Source organism: Aulonocara sp. 'chitande type north' Nkhata Bay, linkage group LG17 (genome assembly GCF_057382095.1).
Source record: "Aulonocara sp. 'chitande type north' Nkhata Bay isolate Kocher_YH1m ecotype deep benthic linkage group LG17, A_spYH_male_GT1.1, whole genome shotgun sequence".
NCBI classification, from domain to species: domain Eukaryota; kingdom Metazoa; phylum Chordata; class Actinopteri; order Cichliformes; family Cichlidae; genus Aulonocara; species Aulonocara sp. 'chitande type north' Nkhata Bay.
Window position 1 is genome coordinate 13,174,959 of NC_141360.1, and position 17,086 is coordinate 13,192,044.

At 37.1% G+C, this 17,086-nt stretch overlaps 1 protein-coding gene across 1 annotated transcript; it reads left to right on the forward strand.

Moving 5' to 3' along the window:
* The first annotated feature begins 3,301 nt into the window (after positions 1-3,301).
* rgs5a (regulator of G protein signaling 5a) lies at positions 3,302-16,740 on the forward strand. The gene is made up of 5 exons (XM_086268611.1): positions 3,302-3,460; positions 4,093-4,206; positions 5,858-5,919; positions 11,979-12,145; positions 13,633-16,740. The coding sequence occupies exons 1-5, from the start codon at positions 3,417-3,419 to the stop codon at positions 13,795-13,797; spliced, it is 552 nt and encodes a 183-aa protein (XP_086124737.1). The 5' UTR covers positions 3,302-3,416; the 3' UTR covers positions 13,798-16,740.
* The last annotated feature ends 346 nt before the right edge of the window (positions 16,741-17,086 follow it).

The following is a 17,086-nucleotide window of genomic DNA, read 5'->3' on the forward strand; positions in this document are numbered from 1 at the left end:
GATTTCTTTTTAAGGCTACAGAATGCAAATCATGGTCCAGAGGGCACCTCGGGCTCATTTGAGAAATCCCTACCTCTCTTTTTTCAGCAGTCTCAATGTTCTTAGGAAAATGGCTGTTTATTTATTTGTTATTAGTGTTAAACTGTGTGAAACTAGAAATTTTCCAGGGCTGTTCTGGCTCATATATTTAGATTTTCATCTCATGGGGTTCATCACCATAGCAAATTTTGAGCTCTGTTTACTTTCAGTGTTCTTTACTGCAGAAAAAATCAAATACCAAAGTAAGAAAAGTAAACTGAAGCAATTCAGTGAGTCACATGTATGTTAAAAACTAAGTATAAGTATTCAAGTCTTGATCGTTGTTGGGGGAAAGGTTTGTTGCAGTTAGCTTTGAGAGCTAACAGTGAACTGTCTTCCTCCTTTCCAAAGCAGGTCAGTGCATATGTATTCAGTTACGTGTATGCTCAGTGGTACAAATTAACTTATAGCGCACATGTCGCACGTATTACACTCATGTCACGTTTCAGAAAGAGATTTAAATTTGGCTCTAAAGGGGCCCAAGGCAGTGACTTAAATGCACGCACAAAAGAGTAATGACACTAAGGTTAATAAAGTTGGTACAATAACCTGCTCATGATGAGATTTTAAAATCAGAAGCCTCATAATTGCTTTCTAATAACTTCTGCTGCCGATTAGAATCTTGATCAGCATCAAAACTTTGAGAGAATTCGGATTGGTCGGCTCTATCTTTGTAATGAATTGGTCGTATAACATGTCCGGCCTTTATAACACTGGCAAGCAGCATGTGAATGAAGAAATTCATCACTATTTTTCTCAATTAAATGTAGGTGGCTTACATTGTCAATGAAAAACTTGTGACCACATCATGCTTTAGTCATTCAACAGAATTTTCTTCTTTGGACCTTGGGCAGTACATTCAATATAATGCTCAATAAGTGCTGTAACAGCTGAAAACTAATTTTCAAGACAGATAGATGTATTTATTTGACAGCAATCAAGAGTACATATACTCATGCAGTTTTTCCAATCATGCCAAAAAAAAAAAGAGAAAACAGATTTCAAAGTTAAAACATTTTCAGTCTGCTGTGTTTACCATATACAGAGATGTTAAAAAGCAGTATTTACAAGAATGTATTTTGTCCCTGAAGTTACTAAAAGGAATGGTGCATTTACTCACTGATATTCTGAAAATAACCTTAAGCTTGCAATTGTTCAAACAGTAAAGGTAACCCGAGGGATTAATAAAGTTCTATCTTATCTTATCTTATCTTAAAACAGATGTAGAACGACATTTTAGAAGCTGCAAAATCTTTTGGGATGAATCAGACTGAATCGATGAATGCGTCATGGTTGAAGGACATTTAAGGACGCTCAATGTGTGAATTAACACTTAACCCTGAAGTTGTCATCGCACCATATTGTGTGACTCAGTGGAATGTACAAGATTAGAGAAAACTGTCACCGTCTCCCAGTCCAATGCAGCCTTGTGAAAATAACATTTACAGCTAAATTGATTTTGAGGAAAACAATAATTATGACCAAGTTATACTTAGTGTATAAAAAAAGACGGATGGCATACTTACCTTTAAGTAAACCCCACTAACCTTTCTAACCTTAACTTAAGTGCCTATTTTTCAAAACTGCATGTATTTCTGCAGTGAATCTGCAGAGAGTGAGCACATGTGGCACTGTGAGCATTTATTCTTATATATTTATAAATAATCAGAGGAATATTCAGCCAGAAAACTGGCTACTGCATTTGCATTATGTGCAAGTCAGATACAGGATTTTTTAGTGGTCATAATTTCTTTCAGAGAAGCATTATCTCTGATCAAATTTCTGGTCAAATCTGGTTAAAGCTGAGTTCATACTTCTGCAGAAAGCAGCACAGCATCTGCCAAAGTACGGGTGTCTTCGAGCCAGGATGTAAATCTTGCTCTCAAGTGAGAGAGTTGATTGCTATGTACATGAGTCATGCATTTCAGCCACCATGTCTACTCTGATGCAGATAATTAATGAGGCGCAGCTTAACCCAGGCAGCAAATAGATGTACATTGCCCAGTAAATGTAACTGGGTAAACAATTTATTGCCGTTATGTATATATGCAATTTTTAGGAGACGCAGTTGGTCGGTTGTAATTTAGACAGCACAGTCAGTTGTGTGACATAAAACAACAATAAACAAAATGAGCAAATGATCTGTAATTAAAAATGTTGAGTCGCAGGGTAAGCTATAATATGGAGCAGTGGGGACAGAACTACCATACTAGAAGTTAGAATTACAGACTTTGGAACTTGGAATATGTCAGTCAAAAGATGAAAATTGATGAAGGCTCTCTTTTAGCTTCTTCAATTTAGAGTTTCTGGTGACAGCAAGTCAAGCCTACAAAAGTCCCAGATTGGGGTTTCAGATATCCATATAAATGGCTTTAAACTATTAATACTCAATAAATTGAAAAGTTCAATTTGGTTAAAAATAACAACAGTTTTGCAGATTTTTGTTTGTAATCAAAATTAGCCCAATAGCCCGACATGAATAAAAAAATACCTTTATAACTAATGTGTACATTTGCCTTTTTTCTTTCTTCTTTGCTCAGTACATTGGGCGGGGAAAAGCCAAATAAAGTGACTTTTTTAAAAAAAAGTCTATGTATACACAGCTGACACAATTAACTGGAACAAAACAAGTTAAACATTAGCTCATACTTAGCATCAAACTTCAGTCGCAGTTAAGTTATACATTATAGTTTTATAGTTTTAAACAATAGCATAGTGTATTATTGTGGGGGTTTTTCAAACATAAAGCACCTTGAGCAGACTGTTATTGTGATTTGTGATATACAAAAAGAACTCAATTGAACTGTAAACACATTCACTCTTAGCCACGCTCATGTGTCAGATTAAAAGAAATGTGTAAAATGGTAAAAAAAAAAAACATCCTGTAAATAGGATCAGAAAACAAATTGGTACTAACAAATATAACAGGAACTATAAATACAAAATCCAGAAGAACTGTTTTCAAATGCATCACTGCAAATAAAATAAACACACTGACAAGATGGGAACCACACCGTGATTAGCACCTTCAGATCCCTGTTACATAAACTTTAAATCAGTGAAATCTAATGTTCCTTTCTGTATCTGGACCAGTTAATTAAAACCTCAAAGCAAAGAGCCATTCACATCTGAAAACCCACCCTTCCTCAGCCAGGCTACCCGTGCAGTACACATTCCAGTCTGATTGGCTTAGCTGTTGGCCCGCAGCCCAAAAGGCATCTGTATAAAACTCCCTATGTGCTGAAAGGCAGAGTCAGAAAGGAAAAGGAACCCTGGAGTGACTGTGGGTTAACAGGAAAACTGAATTTGTTCTTTACTGCAATTGAAAGCACTGGAAAATGTGCAAAGGATTAGCCGCTTTACCCCAAACCTGCCTCGAAAGGTGAGTACTGAATCATTGCTTACATCTTAATAGTGTGTTGCTGTGATGTGGTTTGGATCCCGCAAAGTTTGACTAAGCTTTGTAACCTGTTTGTGGGAGTTCTGTGCCATTAAAGTTAACAGTATGCACTGGAAAGCACTTTAAATCAAAAAGAAGTTCACTTTATGAGTTTTTACTTTTGTGGTCTATTTTCTCCCTCCTATAAATTATTTTTAAACAGGCTTTTTGACACAGAGAATAATGTACATGACTTGTTTTAAAGCTTTTATTGTTTTACAGATGAATAGTGTATTGCTTAAGCATTCAAACACTGAAGGAGGTCAGGCATGTTGCTTAATGAGAGAAAGAGAAAAAAAAGTGTGGTAAATACTAAAATAAAAACAAGACCTGGATTTTAGGTTTTGTTCCTGACTTATTTTTTTTTAACAGTTTTAGCAGCTTTATTTCTGAAGCTGTGTTACACTGATTGTTAAAGCAGATTTTTACTTGTGAGTGTAATGTCAGTGTCCTGTTCAAATATACTACTCTGGTTAGAGGATGACACTTATCACAGTGTCACAATTTGATAAGCATCTGGACCGGACTGTTAGATGTTAACGCGTTGTTGTCCCGTTCTTCTTTCTGTCATTCAGGGCTAAGGAGATCAAGTCGAAATTAGGAGTCTTACTGCAGAAGCCGGAAAATGCCATCGACCTCATCATCCCCTACCCTGAGAAGACTGAAAAGAAACCGGAGAAGCTCCAGAAGTGAGTGTTTTTCCCTCCGAGGGCTGAATGTCTGTGATGTGGGTAGTATTTTCCTGATTATCTGTTAACCAGATAATTGATGGTAAAGCGGGAGAACAGAGCCCCAAGCAGGTACAAGATGTGGAGATCAAGTGAAACCTCCCCAGACATTGAGTGGGCTCAGACGTTGGGAGTGTGACGGTACAAAGCTTGAGATTTCAAATGCATTGCCTTGAACAGACTGTGGTAGTGGAAAAATATGTATGAGATGCTAAATTATGCCGGTTTTTTGTGTTTATTTGTCTTCTGTTACTGTACACCTAGACTTTTGGTGTTGTAAGGGAAACTTTTGCCTTTAATGTTTGTTTTTAACATAATGGAAAATGTTTTAAATAAATTGTAGCATAACTAGACTAGAAAGACCTTGACTTGTGTCAGTAAAAGCATGATGATTTTTTTTTTTTTACCACCTAAAAACCAGCCACAGTGTAGCTTTGAGGAAGGTTTATGTGGCTGTGGCAGAAGCTTTATTTGGGTTTATTTATTATAAATTTGTCTTGCAGCTCCTTTGACCTTTTTGTTTAGTTTGGCTGACAGCAGTCGCAGCAGCTCTCCTGCCTGAGCTGTCAGAACTCCATTTTTTTTCTTATATCATCGAGAAAATCGAATTTATGTTTCGTTATTCCGTAAGCTTTGGTTTGAATTCTTATTATTTATTCTTAACCCTCATTTTTTCTGAAGCACACTTTTTTTCCTTTGTTTTTTTTTAAAGATACAGATTGGGTGTCACTCACTAGCTATTCCAACTATTTTTCCCCCATAAAAAAAAGCAGGCTGCTTTGGAAATGCTCCCTAAAAAGGTGACTGGAAGGCAGCATTGTTTCACAATCTGACTTCTTTGTCCAATTTCTTTAATAAAAGTCCACTTTGAATGAGTTTAAAGTTGGAGCTCAGTGGAAATGACGGGGAAAGATTCAGACATAGACGGTCTATTTTTCCTCTGCAGAAATGTGAAATCTTATAGTGCAAACTCAGTTCAAAAGCTTTCATCTGGCTTTTTTCAGACAAGGACAATACAGTACAATACAATGTGTTTGAATATTTATAGCCTGTTTTCTGAAGCTGTCTGGCAACAGTTCATCAGAGGTTTACTTGGTGTCTGTTGACAGTCATTTTTATTTTCCCCAACCATTTTCAAAGGAAAACAAGGCAAACACTAAAGAATTAAAGAAGCATTTTTTTTTAGGTCTGAGCCTTAATTATTGTGATTATTAACACCTGTGTTGATCAACAACGATCTACGTCTAACCGGCTGCTTTAAAAAAAGAGTCTGAGTGAGATTTCTCAAAGTCAAGGATTGTTTTGGGTTGGATCAGCACTCATGTACAAAGGTGTCTGTACAGTTATTCAGTGAGAAGGCTGAAATGTTTCCTGATTATTAATAAATACATACATTTTACCTTTACTGCCACTTAGCAGTCTCTGCATTGTGCAGGAAGCAGTTTTGTACCATAAGTTTACCTTAATAACTGTTTTTTTGCAGTTTAAATTGTAAGCTTCAAGCACTAACAACATGGCAGCTAAAGACCGTAAAGAAAGCCTTCTTAGCTCCTGAGGTAAGTTTTACACTGTTTTTCCTCCTGACTGAAAAGAGGTGTTTTTGTGCACACAGGCCTGCTCCTGAAGAGGCTTCTCAATGGCGTGAGAGTCTGGACCGGGTCCTGAACAACAGCTGTAAGTCAACCCTCTCTATTTCTCACACTTACACTTTCTTAACCAGAAAGCTCAAGCTGAACGTTTTGTTGCGTTTCTTGTTGTTGCCTATTTTTTGTAAAAGGCTGAGTTTTATTTTTTTATGTGACATCTGTGGCTCGAGAAGTTGGAGTGGATTGGAAGGTCTCCTCCAGTACACATGTTCAAGTAGTGCCCCTGACGTCTCCTTATAAATGTGTGTGTGGCAGATAGAAAGGGTGTTAAGTAAAGCACCGCATGAATAGGTGGATGTGGCTGTTACTAAAAAGTGTTTGGTCTCTAAAGTGTTTTTTCAAAAAAAAATAAAGAAAGTTGTTGCTTCTTGATATTGGACCTCACACGTCTTTCAGTTTATGTAACAGCAAAGTCAGAAATGCACACCAACAATTCTGCTTTCTGAAATCCCAAAATTGAACATTTTCCAAGTAAAGTTACCCTTTTACGTGCACCACACAGTGAATTTGCTTTGTTGTACTCATAGAGAAGCCTGAAGAACATCATTATTTTCTTCTGTCCAAAGCTGTCATTTCCATTATGTAAGAGCTATCATTGTAGTTTAACTTTAATCAGTGTCAAAGGGTGAAAACATGCCTTCTTTGAGGTCTGGTGTCTGTCTGCAAGACAGTTTAAACAGAAACAGTACAGCTAGCAGGCTTTGGTTTCCATGACAGCAAACGTGTGTGCTTAAGACCTACATGTGGCCATGGTGTTTTAATTGGATAAGAGAGATGGTGACGATAAGGTTTTGATCTTTATCTCATCCAATATTATGTGCTCACTCTGCATGGGTTTACAGTACACTATGGGTAGCAGGAGCTTGGTGAAATATGAATAAAAAAAACCTTTATATAACATCTTTAAATCTTTAAAAAGGGGATAAAATGCATTTATCTAATGATATATCTATCCAAAAAAAACACATAATACACATAATGAAATAGTTTGCAGGGGACAGAGTTATATAAAGAGAGTTTTTGGCATAGATGCTGAAAAATGTAAGAAGAAGGGAAAGGAATATTTACAGTCACTATGCGCAGCAAACACTCAATTTCTGGCTCGGCTGTTTACCTCGCAAAGTGAACAGAAAGCCTGAGAGCCTGCAAGACTGATGATTAACTCTAATGGTTAGCGGTATTTAGTACTACGTGTAAACTCCCCAGCTAATAAGTCACTTAGGTGGCCCCTGCGCATTAAAACAAACCCTAGATACAGATGTTGCTGATACGTGAACAGAGAACCATTTCCTCTACCGAGCTCAGTGGAGTGGCAATGAACCTTTCTAAGTGGCTCCTTCAGCACCGTCTGGGGCAGAGAGATGTACGTTCCTCCAGTGTTTGTATGCTTGAATAAATGTGTATACCAGCCCAGGAAGGTTATGGGTGTTTTGGTTACATCTCTAGGGAGCAGTCTAAGTGATTCCAGCAGCACTGATTTATTGCACAGTTGCCGCAAACTGTCACACCGTGATTATTTATCTACATGATATTTTGCATTAACATTAGTCTTTATGGCTTTTCCTTGTTAAGTCCCCTGGGATTGTAAATGAATTATTTTCTCTCATGCACAGAGATACACTCTGTCCCCCACAACCCCACCACCAACGCCCTCGCACAACAGTCAATATTATGAAGAAAATACATAATGCATAACTACCTGTAAAAAAGGAAAAAAAGATTACACTTGACATAAAAAGGGTTTAATTGGTGGCATAGTATTTTGGTTTAAATTACAGTAATTTCATTTTTAGGGGTTTTGTTTTTAAACGTGTTGCTGAATAATTCACTTGCTATCAGCAAGAAGGTTCACTGGAGCTTAATAAAACTAATTTCATGAGTATCGAGTCAAAGGCAGATACACAAACACTAAACACGAGGCTGTGTTCTTTGGTCGCTGCAGCTCTCATTTACAAACTTGTGCCTGTGCATGTGCGCTTTGCTTTTTGTGTGCCCTTGTACTCGTTCCAAAAAAGACAAAAAAAGAAAAAGCAACAACTTGATTAGGACTCTGAGCTATTTTTAATCAAGCTAGCCATTTAGATTGAAGATAAAGGCCTGAGGCCGCAGCAGAAAGCTTATCATTTGCAGCATATGCCCGTATAGACAATGGGACCTTTTGCAGGCATTGTGTTGAGCTACAATGGCCTTCGGGGAAATGAGTGGCTGTTTTATCAAGCTTTAGTTTGGATAATTATTTTGTGATAACCAAAGTGCTTTTATATTTGTCCATAAATAATCAATTTGTTACTTTTTGACATTCCTGAAAGGTAGTTGTCTAAATGTTTATAAAGTTGTGGGGGCTTTTTTTTAATTGTTTGTGGATTTTTTTTTTTAAAGGTATGAGGTAAAGCCCCACTAAATAACATACACCATCCATCCGCTTTTAATCAGTAACAACAGAAATGCATTGTAATCTAGGCACAGTTTACATTAATTCTGTCAGCTTCTTAATCATGTAAAGTCCTATTTAGACATGGAATGTGTAACATTGGCAGTTTCATTTGTCAAATAAAGGCTTTTGAAACTGAGGTGTCTGCTATGTAATGCTTTAATTATGGTTTTAGTCAGGAGGGGAAAAACAGACGTATGACAAATGGAAAACAGGTAGCAGTTAGAAAAGTATAGGTGGACTGATATTTTTCTAAAAAAAAACAGCAACAGTGGTCAGTTATTGAGGGGTTGGTGGGGGGTGGTGGGGGGTTTAGGATTTAATTCATGAAAAATGCCTGACCTTTTCTAAAAGACGGCATGGTTGTCACCCTCTCCCTGGAGTGTGGTAACGGAAAGTAGAGGAGTAACCACAGACATTATACAAAAGACTGACATAGCCTCTGTGACATCACCCACTGCATTGAGAAAAACAGCCTTGAAGCACTGACTTAGTTTTATGTCACTGCCAGCTTTTTGCAAGGGGAGCCAGAAGTGTCCATATTTGGACAAGGGGGAGGTGTGCAAAGTTAGCACAAGCTGCATCCACAGACTTATGTGTCACATAACAATAATTTGGGAAAAATCATACAAAAGACACCAACATCACAAACATGGTTGAAAGGTCCAGTTCAGTGACTTGGGTGAGGAAGTAATCAGCAGACAGCTAGTCAGCACACACCTGTCACTTGGCATTAATATGCGAGCAGCAACAGGCTCTCAAGTATTAACAAGTATTTTTAAGCCTTCATAAAATTTAGCCCAGCTCTGCAAAAGCAGTCTAGTGGGAAATTAGCCACAGAGACCAGAATCAGCTAAAAACGTGCTATTGTGAGCTTAAACATTTGGATCTCTGTCCTGCATTTGATTCCCCAAGTTTAGTGAAAATTAACAAAAAAACAGTCTTTCATACATAAAACCATGACTCTGGGACTCTGGCAATAGATCCTTTGGGCCTTGTGGGCTGAAGGTTGGGGCCTTTGTGGATCAGACTTATTTCAGTTAATATGCAGTGGGATTAGTCTTTGGAAAATCTAGAGGCTGAGTCAACACTCCTTTTGAACCATTTCTTGTGCTCATTGAGTTGTTCGGAAACAGTTTCTACTGTTTGACAAGGAGTGTTGTTCTGCAAGAGTAGAGTCTGTCATTACTGCCGACTGTGTCTGGGTTTGCACATGGATTTTAGCATTTTTAAATGAAAGAGCATTAAAGAGCTGATAAGTAGATCCTGTCACTTTAGAGAGGATGTGCTCTTAGAGACAACCTAAGTGGCTACATTTTTTAGCACGAAACATTGCTGCTTGGGAATGGAGGAGTTTCTCCTCTACAATCCAAATTATTAGCTTTTCCTAAGTCTTGGCTGCCATCCATAACAAACTTCAGGGCTCTAGACTAACTTTTTGCCATGGGCGTACCGGTACGCCTAACTTTAAAAAGTTAGGTGCACACAAATTTTATAATAATTTATATAATATAATGTGTTTTTCTGGATACACTGTGCTTTTTCAGCTTTCAAAGATTGATGACACCGTGTCAGAGCACTGGCTATGAATTTCAGAAGGATCAGGCCTTAACTTAAAAGAAAAGTTAGCAATAGTTCTTTTCCTATTACAGCTACATCCACTTCTGTCGTGCCTAGGCTCCTCACTAGGGCTGGGTATCATCACTGATTTCTATAATCCATTCGATTCCGGTTTTCAAAGTCCCGATTCGATTCAATTTAGCCTCAGACAGTCAGAAATATTATAATTCTGATCATTTATCAGTACTGACTTCATCAGAATTGTGAACATCACAGCAGATGCCTTTGTGTGAAAGTAACTGAGAATAAAACACAGAAAAACATGAAGCTGATTTTCCTGGTCTGGCTTTTTATAGCAGATAACCTTAAAAATATTCTACAATGTTCTGCATATAAAGTTTAAATTTCTTCAGTATTGAACAACAGAAAAAATAGCCTTTCTTGTCGGAGGTCATTCAAGTGAAAAAAAGAAAAAGAAAAGAAAAAGACAGCAGCCGACAGCGCTGTAAACAACGGTAGACTGGTGGGTAATAAGCGAATGAATAATACAGAAAACAGAGATTGGAGACGGGAAACTGTTCTTGAAGTACAGAGAGAGATAGAGAGAGAGCTAGCTGTGCATGAAGTGTGATTTTAATAGTCGTGGAAGCAAAACAGCAAAATTCATGACGACATTGATCAAATGTGAAGCGCAGTTTGCTGCTTCTTTTGCTGCTGGCTCAGTGAATTTTGGTTGGAGAGAGACAAAACCTGCAGCTCAGAATCAGCGCAAAAAAGACATAATCACAGCACGGACCGGACGCATCAGAACCGCTAAGCTCCGACAGCGTGTCCGTCTACGGGCCGTCGGGTGAGAAAGCCGAGAAAGACAAAGTTGATTCTGATGCGTCGGGTCTGTGTTTACGTCTTTGTGTGGAATCCGTGTACCTGCTCTCATCTGCTGTTTGGTTGTTGTTGAAATGGTTTTGTGAGCTTTAATCTGAGAATCTGGCGTTTCTGGCAAAACACAGTTATATTTAAAAGTCGATTCAGGATTTAATTAATTGATATCGCTTTATTCAAGCTACTCACCTCCCACTGCCACCTGCACTTTCAACTGGACCACGGCCAATCAGAGAAGTCCCGCCCCTGACTATCTCTGATTGGTTTAGTCCACGATAGGGGCAAAATGTGTGTCTGTTGTTGACCACAGGGAAGGTTGCAGTTTTTTGGGGGGTTTTTTTGCTACCCGAACAGTTGGTCGCACAGGTGCAACCAAATATTTTGTTTTTAGTCGCACCACTGAAAAATTTGGTCGCATTTGTGACCAAATTGGTCGCACTCTAGAGCCCTGCAAACTGAATAAAAACAGAAGTCTTTATTTTTTCATTGGACGCAAACAGTTTTCTCACAAGTTATATTAATGGTGGACTCAGAACAACCCATGTTGAGTTTTTTTCTTTGTTTTTGTTATCAGTGTTCCTTATCAATGTCACCATTGCTAGAATGACATTGGAGCTTTCTGTTCCTTTAATTTATTTATTTTTTGTTTGTTTGTTTTTTTACGTACAGTCATCAAATAAAAAGAAATGATACATTATAGCACATGTAAGTCCCTTTCTTTCTACATTGCTGTATGTAAGCTGTTCTCTAATTAGTCCCTTTTTGTAGACAAAAGCTGTTAATAAGCACAGTGGTTGATGATATAATACTGTGATTTGCAGAGATCCTTTTGTACTGTTCTGACATTTCACCTTAACAGCTGACTCCTCTGTATCGTTAGTAAATTGAAAGTCTCTTCATTAAGTGACAAACTTGGAACCCATTTCAAAATAAGATGCGTTTTGTATGGTGTTCATTTCCAGTTTTAACTTTGTAGTCTTTGCGGGAATATGACATTACCCATATTCTTGAGCCATGTTTGAAGTGTAACGGATATACTCAAATCATGTTTAGTTTGACTTAGACTGTCACTGTAACTTAACTGAAGCTTACAATTGCCAACATATTTCCTCAGTGAAGTGCATACCAGGAGAGAGATTTTGATAACAACCTGTGAGTCTGTATCCTATAACATATCAGTTCATGACCTTCTCTGTCGTGTCTCCCTCTATCAGATGGTCTGTCTGCCTTCCGTAGCTTCCTGCAGTCTGAGTTCAGTGATGAGAACATCGAGTTCTGGATGGCCTGTGAGGATTTCAAGAAGACCAAGAACCCAGCGAAGATGGCTGCCAAGGCAAAGAAGATCTACGAAGACTTTATCCAGTCTGAGGGACCCAGAGAGGTCAGGCACTCATGTCACTTCCCTATCCCTACTCTTTCATCAGCTCAGCCTCATAAAGATGATAGATAGTTAATCTTCAAATTAATCATACATTGCTTGTTTCACAAAGTGGAAACTGATGCTTGACCTCTTACTTTAACACTCTCCATACTCTAAGTATTTCATGTGTTCACAGTATGTTCCAGGTCAAACTGACCCAGGACAAGATTTCCATAATGACTGTCTATGCTGAATTCCAAAGCACAGATCTGTTTGGAATGTAAAAATAGTTTATCTGACATTATTAAATGACTCATTAATCCTGTATCCTAAGTTGAGAGTGAATTTGTTTTTGATTTCACAATGCCAAAGTACCATCGCTACAACCTTCAATTATTAATATAATTCATTACGTTAAATTATATCATTTTATATTAACATTATTTTATACTTAATAATGATATAGGCAGCATGGTGGAGTTAATAGTGCTATCCCAAAACAGCAAGAAGTTTCCTGGTTTTAAACTCGGCTGGGTCGTTTCTGTGTTTGTAACTTCTCCCCCGCCTGTGTGGGTTTTCTGTGCTCTGCCTGCCTTCCACAGTCCACAGGTTCACAGTTTCAAGACTGACTAAGAACATTGTTTGCCACAATTTGAGGCATACTGGTGGATCTAAATAGATACAGGTTAAATTTGACTCAGAACAGCCTTAATGTACAAATATTTGCAGCATTGGTACAACTGCATAACTTTTTTGCATATTTTAATCTTTGCGTGTTTGGGCCACTTAAGGAAAATCCATCAAACCAGGCTAAGAATGATTAAGTAACTAGTAATAATAAAAGAAAAGTTAAAAAACAAAAAGCAGGAGAATGACAACCAAAACACATAGCACCCTAGATTAGCAATCACTCCACAGAGAGCTGTATATAATATATATAAAATTGGTTAGAGGCAGAATTCAAATTGCATTATTTAGAAACAAAAGCATAATATTCATCAGCCTTCTATAACCAAACTTTTTAAAACTGAGAATCAATCCAGCATTTGGAACAGTGGTAATTCTTCTCTTTTGCAACAAAGAGAAAGAAGAATCATTTATCTGTTGCTTTTATCACCATTGGTACACTCCGTAACTAACATGGAGAAAACCATGACTGAGTCTTCCAAGTGAGTTTTGAGTGAACAAGTTTTAGAAATACTTGTTTTTATTTCATAAGATCTACCTTTTTGATCAGAATGACCTTATAAAATTAGAAATAACAAAGACTGTAGCCTCTGTGACATCACATTTAAGTGTAAAATTTCAGGTTATTGCCGTTACCGTCTTGGCAAACATATTTGCATGAGAGGTTAGACTAGATAGAAACAGATGCCTGCCTGTTAGTGCTAACATATTAAAATATTACTCGTATTTTCACCCGTATTTTATATCAACTTCTCTTATTTATCCTAGTTTTACTTGCTTCTGAGAGAATTTTGGTTTTTTGTCTTAAATCTCTCTAACAGGTCAATATTGACCACTTCACCAAGGATGTGACCCTGAGGAACTTGGTGGAGCTTTCCCCTTCAACCTTTGACCTGGCCCAGAAGAGGATCTATGCCCTCATGGAGAAAGACTCCTTTGGCCGTTTCCTCCGGTCTGAGCAGTACCAGGAGCTCCTGGTCAACTAAATTGAGTAGCTAGGGCAGGGGTGGGTAGGTGGGGAGATTTTAAACAGTAGCTAGATGGTTTGAAAAAAAGAAAACTAATGAAGAATTTCGATTAAATATTCATAATAAACTACTGTGTGTGTGTGTGTGCAAACTATAATCTGGAAGACTTTTGTTTTCCAAAATCCAAATTGTGAATGTCATAGATATTACATTTCAAAATTACATTTTGAATTCAGCTAAAGTGAAAAAAATGCCTTTTGAAATAGCCCCACCTTTCCACCCACCCACCCCCGCACACACACGCACGTTCCTAAATTTGGACTCTTAAACTTGATGGTTTCCTAGCATGACCTCAAATGTAAATCAAAATTTCCTTTGAAAAAAGTACAGGGATGCACCAACACACACCAATATACACACTAAATCTATATCAAAACATGTAAAAGTAATCTCTATGGAAACCAGACAAATCTTTAACTAGGTCAGAAAGTTAGTTCTTCAGTTTGGGATTTGAAAATCATTCTTTTGAAAAAATCCCTTATAAACATAACCTAACATATACTTACTACTTGCATCACAGTGTTGGAACTTTGTCAGACAGATTTATCATTATGTGTAAGCTGGGCCCCATTGTTTACCATGCACTTTTGACACATGGTGGTAGCATGAAAAAGTAAAAGAGATGGAGGAAGAAGATGAGAAGTTTATTGTCTCTGACCTGCTCCATTTGGTCTGAAAAACTAAGGCATTCCAAATCTATAAAGCTGAGTAACTGGAGAAAAATGAGTATTCCCCTACTGTAGTTGTACAAAGAAGTTGCTGGAGGTTGCTAACAGTCATTATTAAATCGATTGCTAAGGCCTAGTCACTAAAATCTAACCACACGCATTGGTATTGCTTTCCGTTGCTAAATGACATTAGTTGCAAAGAGCTATAAATTGCTGCACCAATAACCTCCTTCCATATCTTTGGTCAATAGTATATTGCTGCGGTTCCAACATGAATACATGCATGGCGCCGACTTGGCCTCAAACACTCACCAATTACTCATTATGCAGTTGTGAAACTCTGAACAGTGTGACCCATACCGGAAACATAGACTGTTTGCCTTGAAAGCAAAAGTGACAAGACACAGCTTTTACTTTGAAATGGAGTAGTGCCTGTTTCAAGTTTCCCTACCGCTCAGTGGTTACATAGTGAGTGTTTTCAAAAGAAAGAAAAACTGTAAACCAAGTCACAAGTTTAAGATAAGACGATGAAAAACATTTTGCAGTTTTGCTTTTATTAAAAAACCTCAAGATTCACCTTAAATGTACAACAATGTTAAATCATTTTAGAAGACATTAAAGTTTTATCCAGAAAGATGTGACTGTGATATGTGAAGTGTTTTGTGATTTCCCCCCCTTAAGACCTTATTGCATGGAAAGTAGAGCAAATGACTTTTTAAAAGGTAAAACAAAGGGAAATTAAAGTGGAACGGCAGTAAAACAGTTGGTTGTTTTGAATCAGTTGATTGCCTGAATAATTTGTAGCATGGACCAAATACTTTGTCTTTTTAATAAAAGAATATCTCACATAGTGGAGTACTATCAATGCATGACTAATATTTATCACATAACCTATTTTCTATTTTGGTTCTGGTCTGTTATCTCACCCTCACATAGATATAAAAATGTGGATTTTCACTACACCCAACCTTTTGGTTGTAATGTATCCTGTGTGAGCCATCCTTGAGGACAGTGCTGGCTAGTTGGCTAAGTGGTGGAGCTCCTTGTCTACCACTTAAGTGCAAGTTGCTAAGATGGGAAAATCAAGTAGGAGGGAATCTCATAAATAGAAGTAAACAGAACAGTGGTTTCATACAAAGAAAGATCTTTTTCCCATGTCACAACACCAAAGCTGTACTGTATGTATGCAAGCCAAGTCAATAAAAAGGTCCAGATCTGCTTTTAGTGTAAATTTACTTTTGAAAAACATGGGAAACTGATCTTGCATGTTTTCAGCACTAGACAATCCCTCAAGTGGCTAATGAGAATGATCTTATGATAAAGAATGGAGCACACAGTTAAATCCTAAAATCAAAGTGTAATGTTAGCAACATTTATAGCAGCATTACAAATTCAAAAATATATGCAATATCAGTTGATAAAGCCAACCTTATATGTACTTTCCTGTTTCAGACTACATTTTATACTTTCAATCACAAGTTATTTGTCACTCTTCTATCCTTAAGAGTATTCACCAACTTACACAAGACTATGCTACAATGAGATGTAATGTTGGATTTGGTGTTGGTGTGTAATGTTGAAGTGTCTATGATATATGCATTTAGTTAAATGTAGCAATCGTTGAGTGTGATGATATTTACTCTTGATTTATGTAATAACCAACAGAAATATAATTATATAATCAGCATTTATAAGTCCTTATTGTTCCCAAAAATTCAAATATATCACAAAAGAAAAAAGAAAAACTAAAAATTGTGCCGATCTGGACATCAGGCGTGATATATTTTCTACTTTTTCAGCTTATCTGAATTTCTAAATGTGTTATTATGAAATGCATCGGACCACCAAATTGACAAAGATTCCTTTCAGGTTTAAAGAGAAATGACAAGGATTCATGATGGCACAGATTAGCCAGTCTGGTGTCATAACCTGAAGAGTGAGAAGTCATCAATCAGCATCATAGAAAAAAATTAAACAAAATTTAAATCAATAAGGGCTTTAATGGTGCTGACAATGCATTATTGGATGTAGCTTGCATGTACGTTTTGGAGTCAATCACATAAAAATATATATGCACACAATTCCTGAAGATGTATTTATTTATACATGTAAATATCTAAACGTGTACAGATTTTCTGAACAGTGAAATCCATGATGCTCTGAATGGAGATAAGGCAAGTACTCTTTCTAGTGTTCTGTATCTCTTATAAAAGAGGAAACATCTGTCTTTAAATTGTCATTTTGGTTTTTCTTTTTTAAGTTATACATACGGAACCTGTTGTGGGCCTAAGCATTGTTTCAAATATCTGCTAGCTTGGTTGTAGCGCCTTCCTATCAAATAGTTGGAGCATAAATCCAAAAAGATATAGATATAGATATAAATAGATATATAGTTGATATAAAACAAAAGGGGGAAAAATGTGTTTTTCAAGGCCTTAGTTCAGGGCCAATAATCAACCCCCACCGACCACCCAAAAAAAGTGTCTGCAATTATGTAACAGAAACAGTCAAAGACAAACAGCACTGAAAAACAAAAAAGTCTCAGAAAACATATTAGTTTATATATTTACTTCATTTTT

Excerpts from the sequence above, each read along its gene's own strand:
- rgs5a (XM_086268611.1), top strand. The coding sequence starts at position 3,417 with ATGTGCAAAGGATTAGCCGCTTTACCCCAAACCTGCCTCGAAAG. Across the intron at positions 3,461-4,092 it reads CCCCAAACCTGCCTCGAAAG|GGCTAAGGAGATCAAGTCGA; the intron begins GTGAGTACTGAA and ends TCTGTCATTCAG. Across the intron at positions 5,920-11,978 it reads CCGGGTCCTGAACAACAGCT|ATGGTCTGTCTGCCTTCCGT; the intron begins GTAAGTCAACCC and ends TCCCTCTATCAG.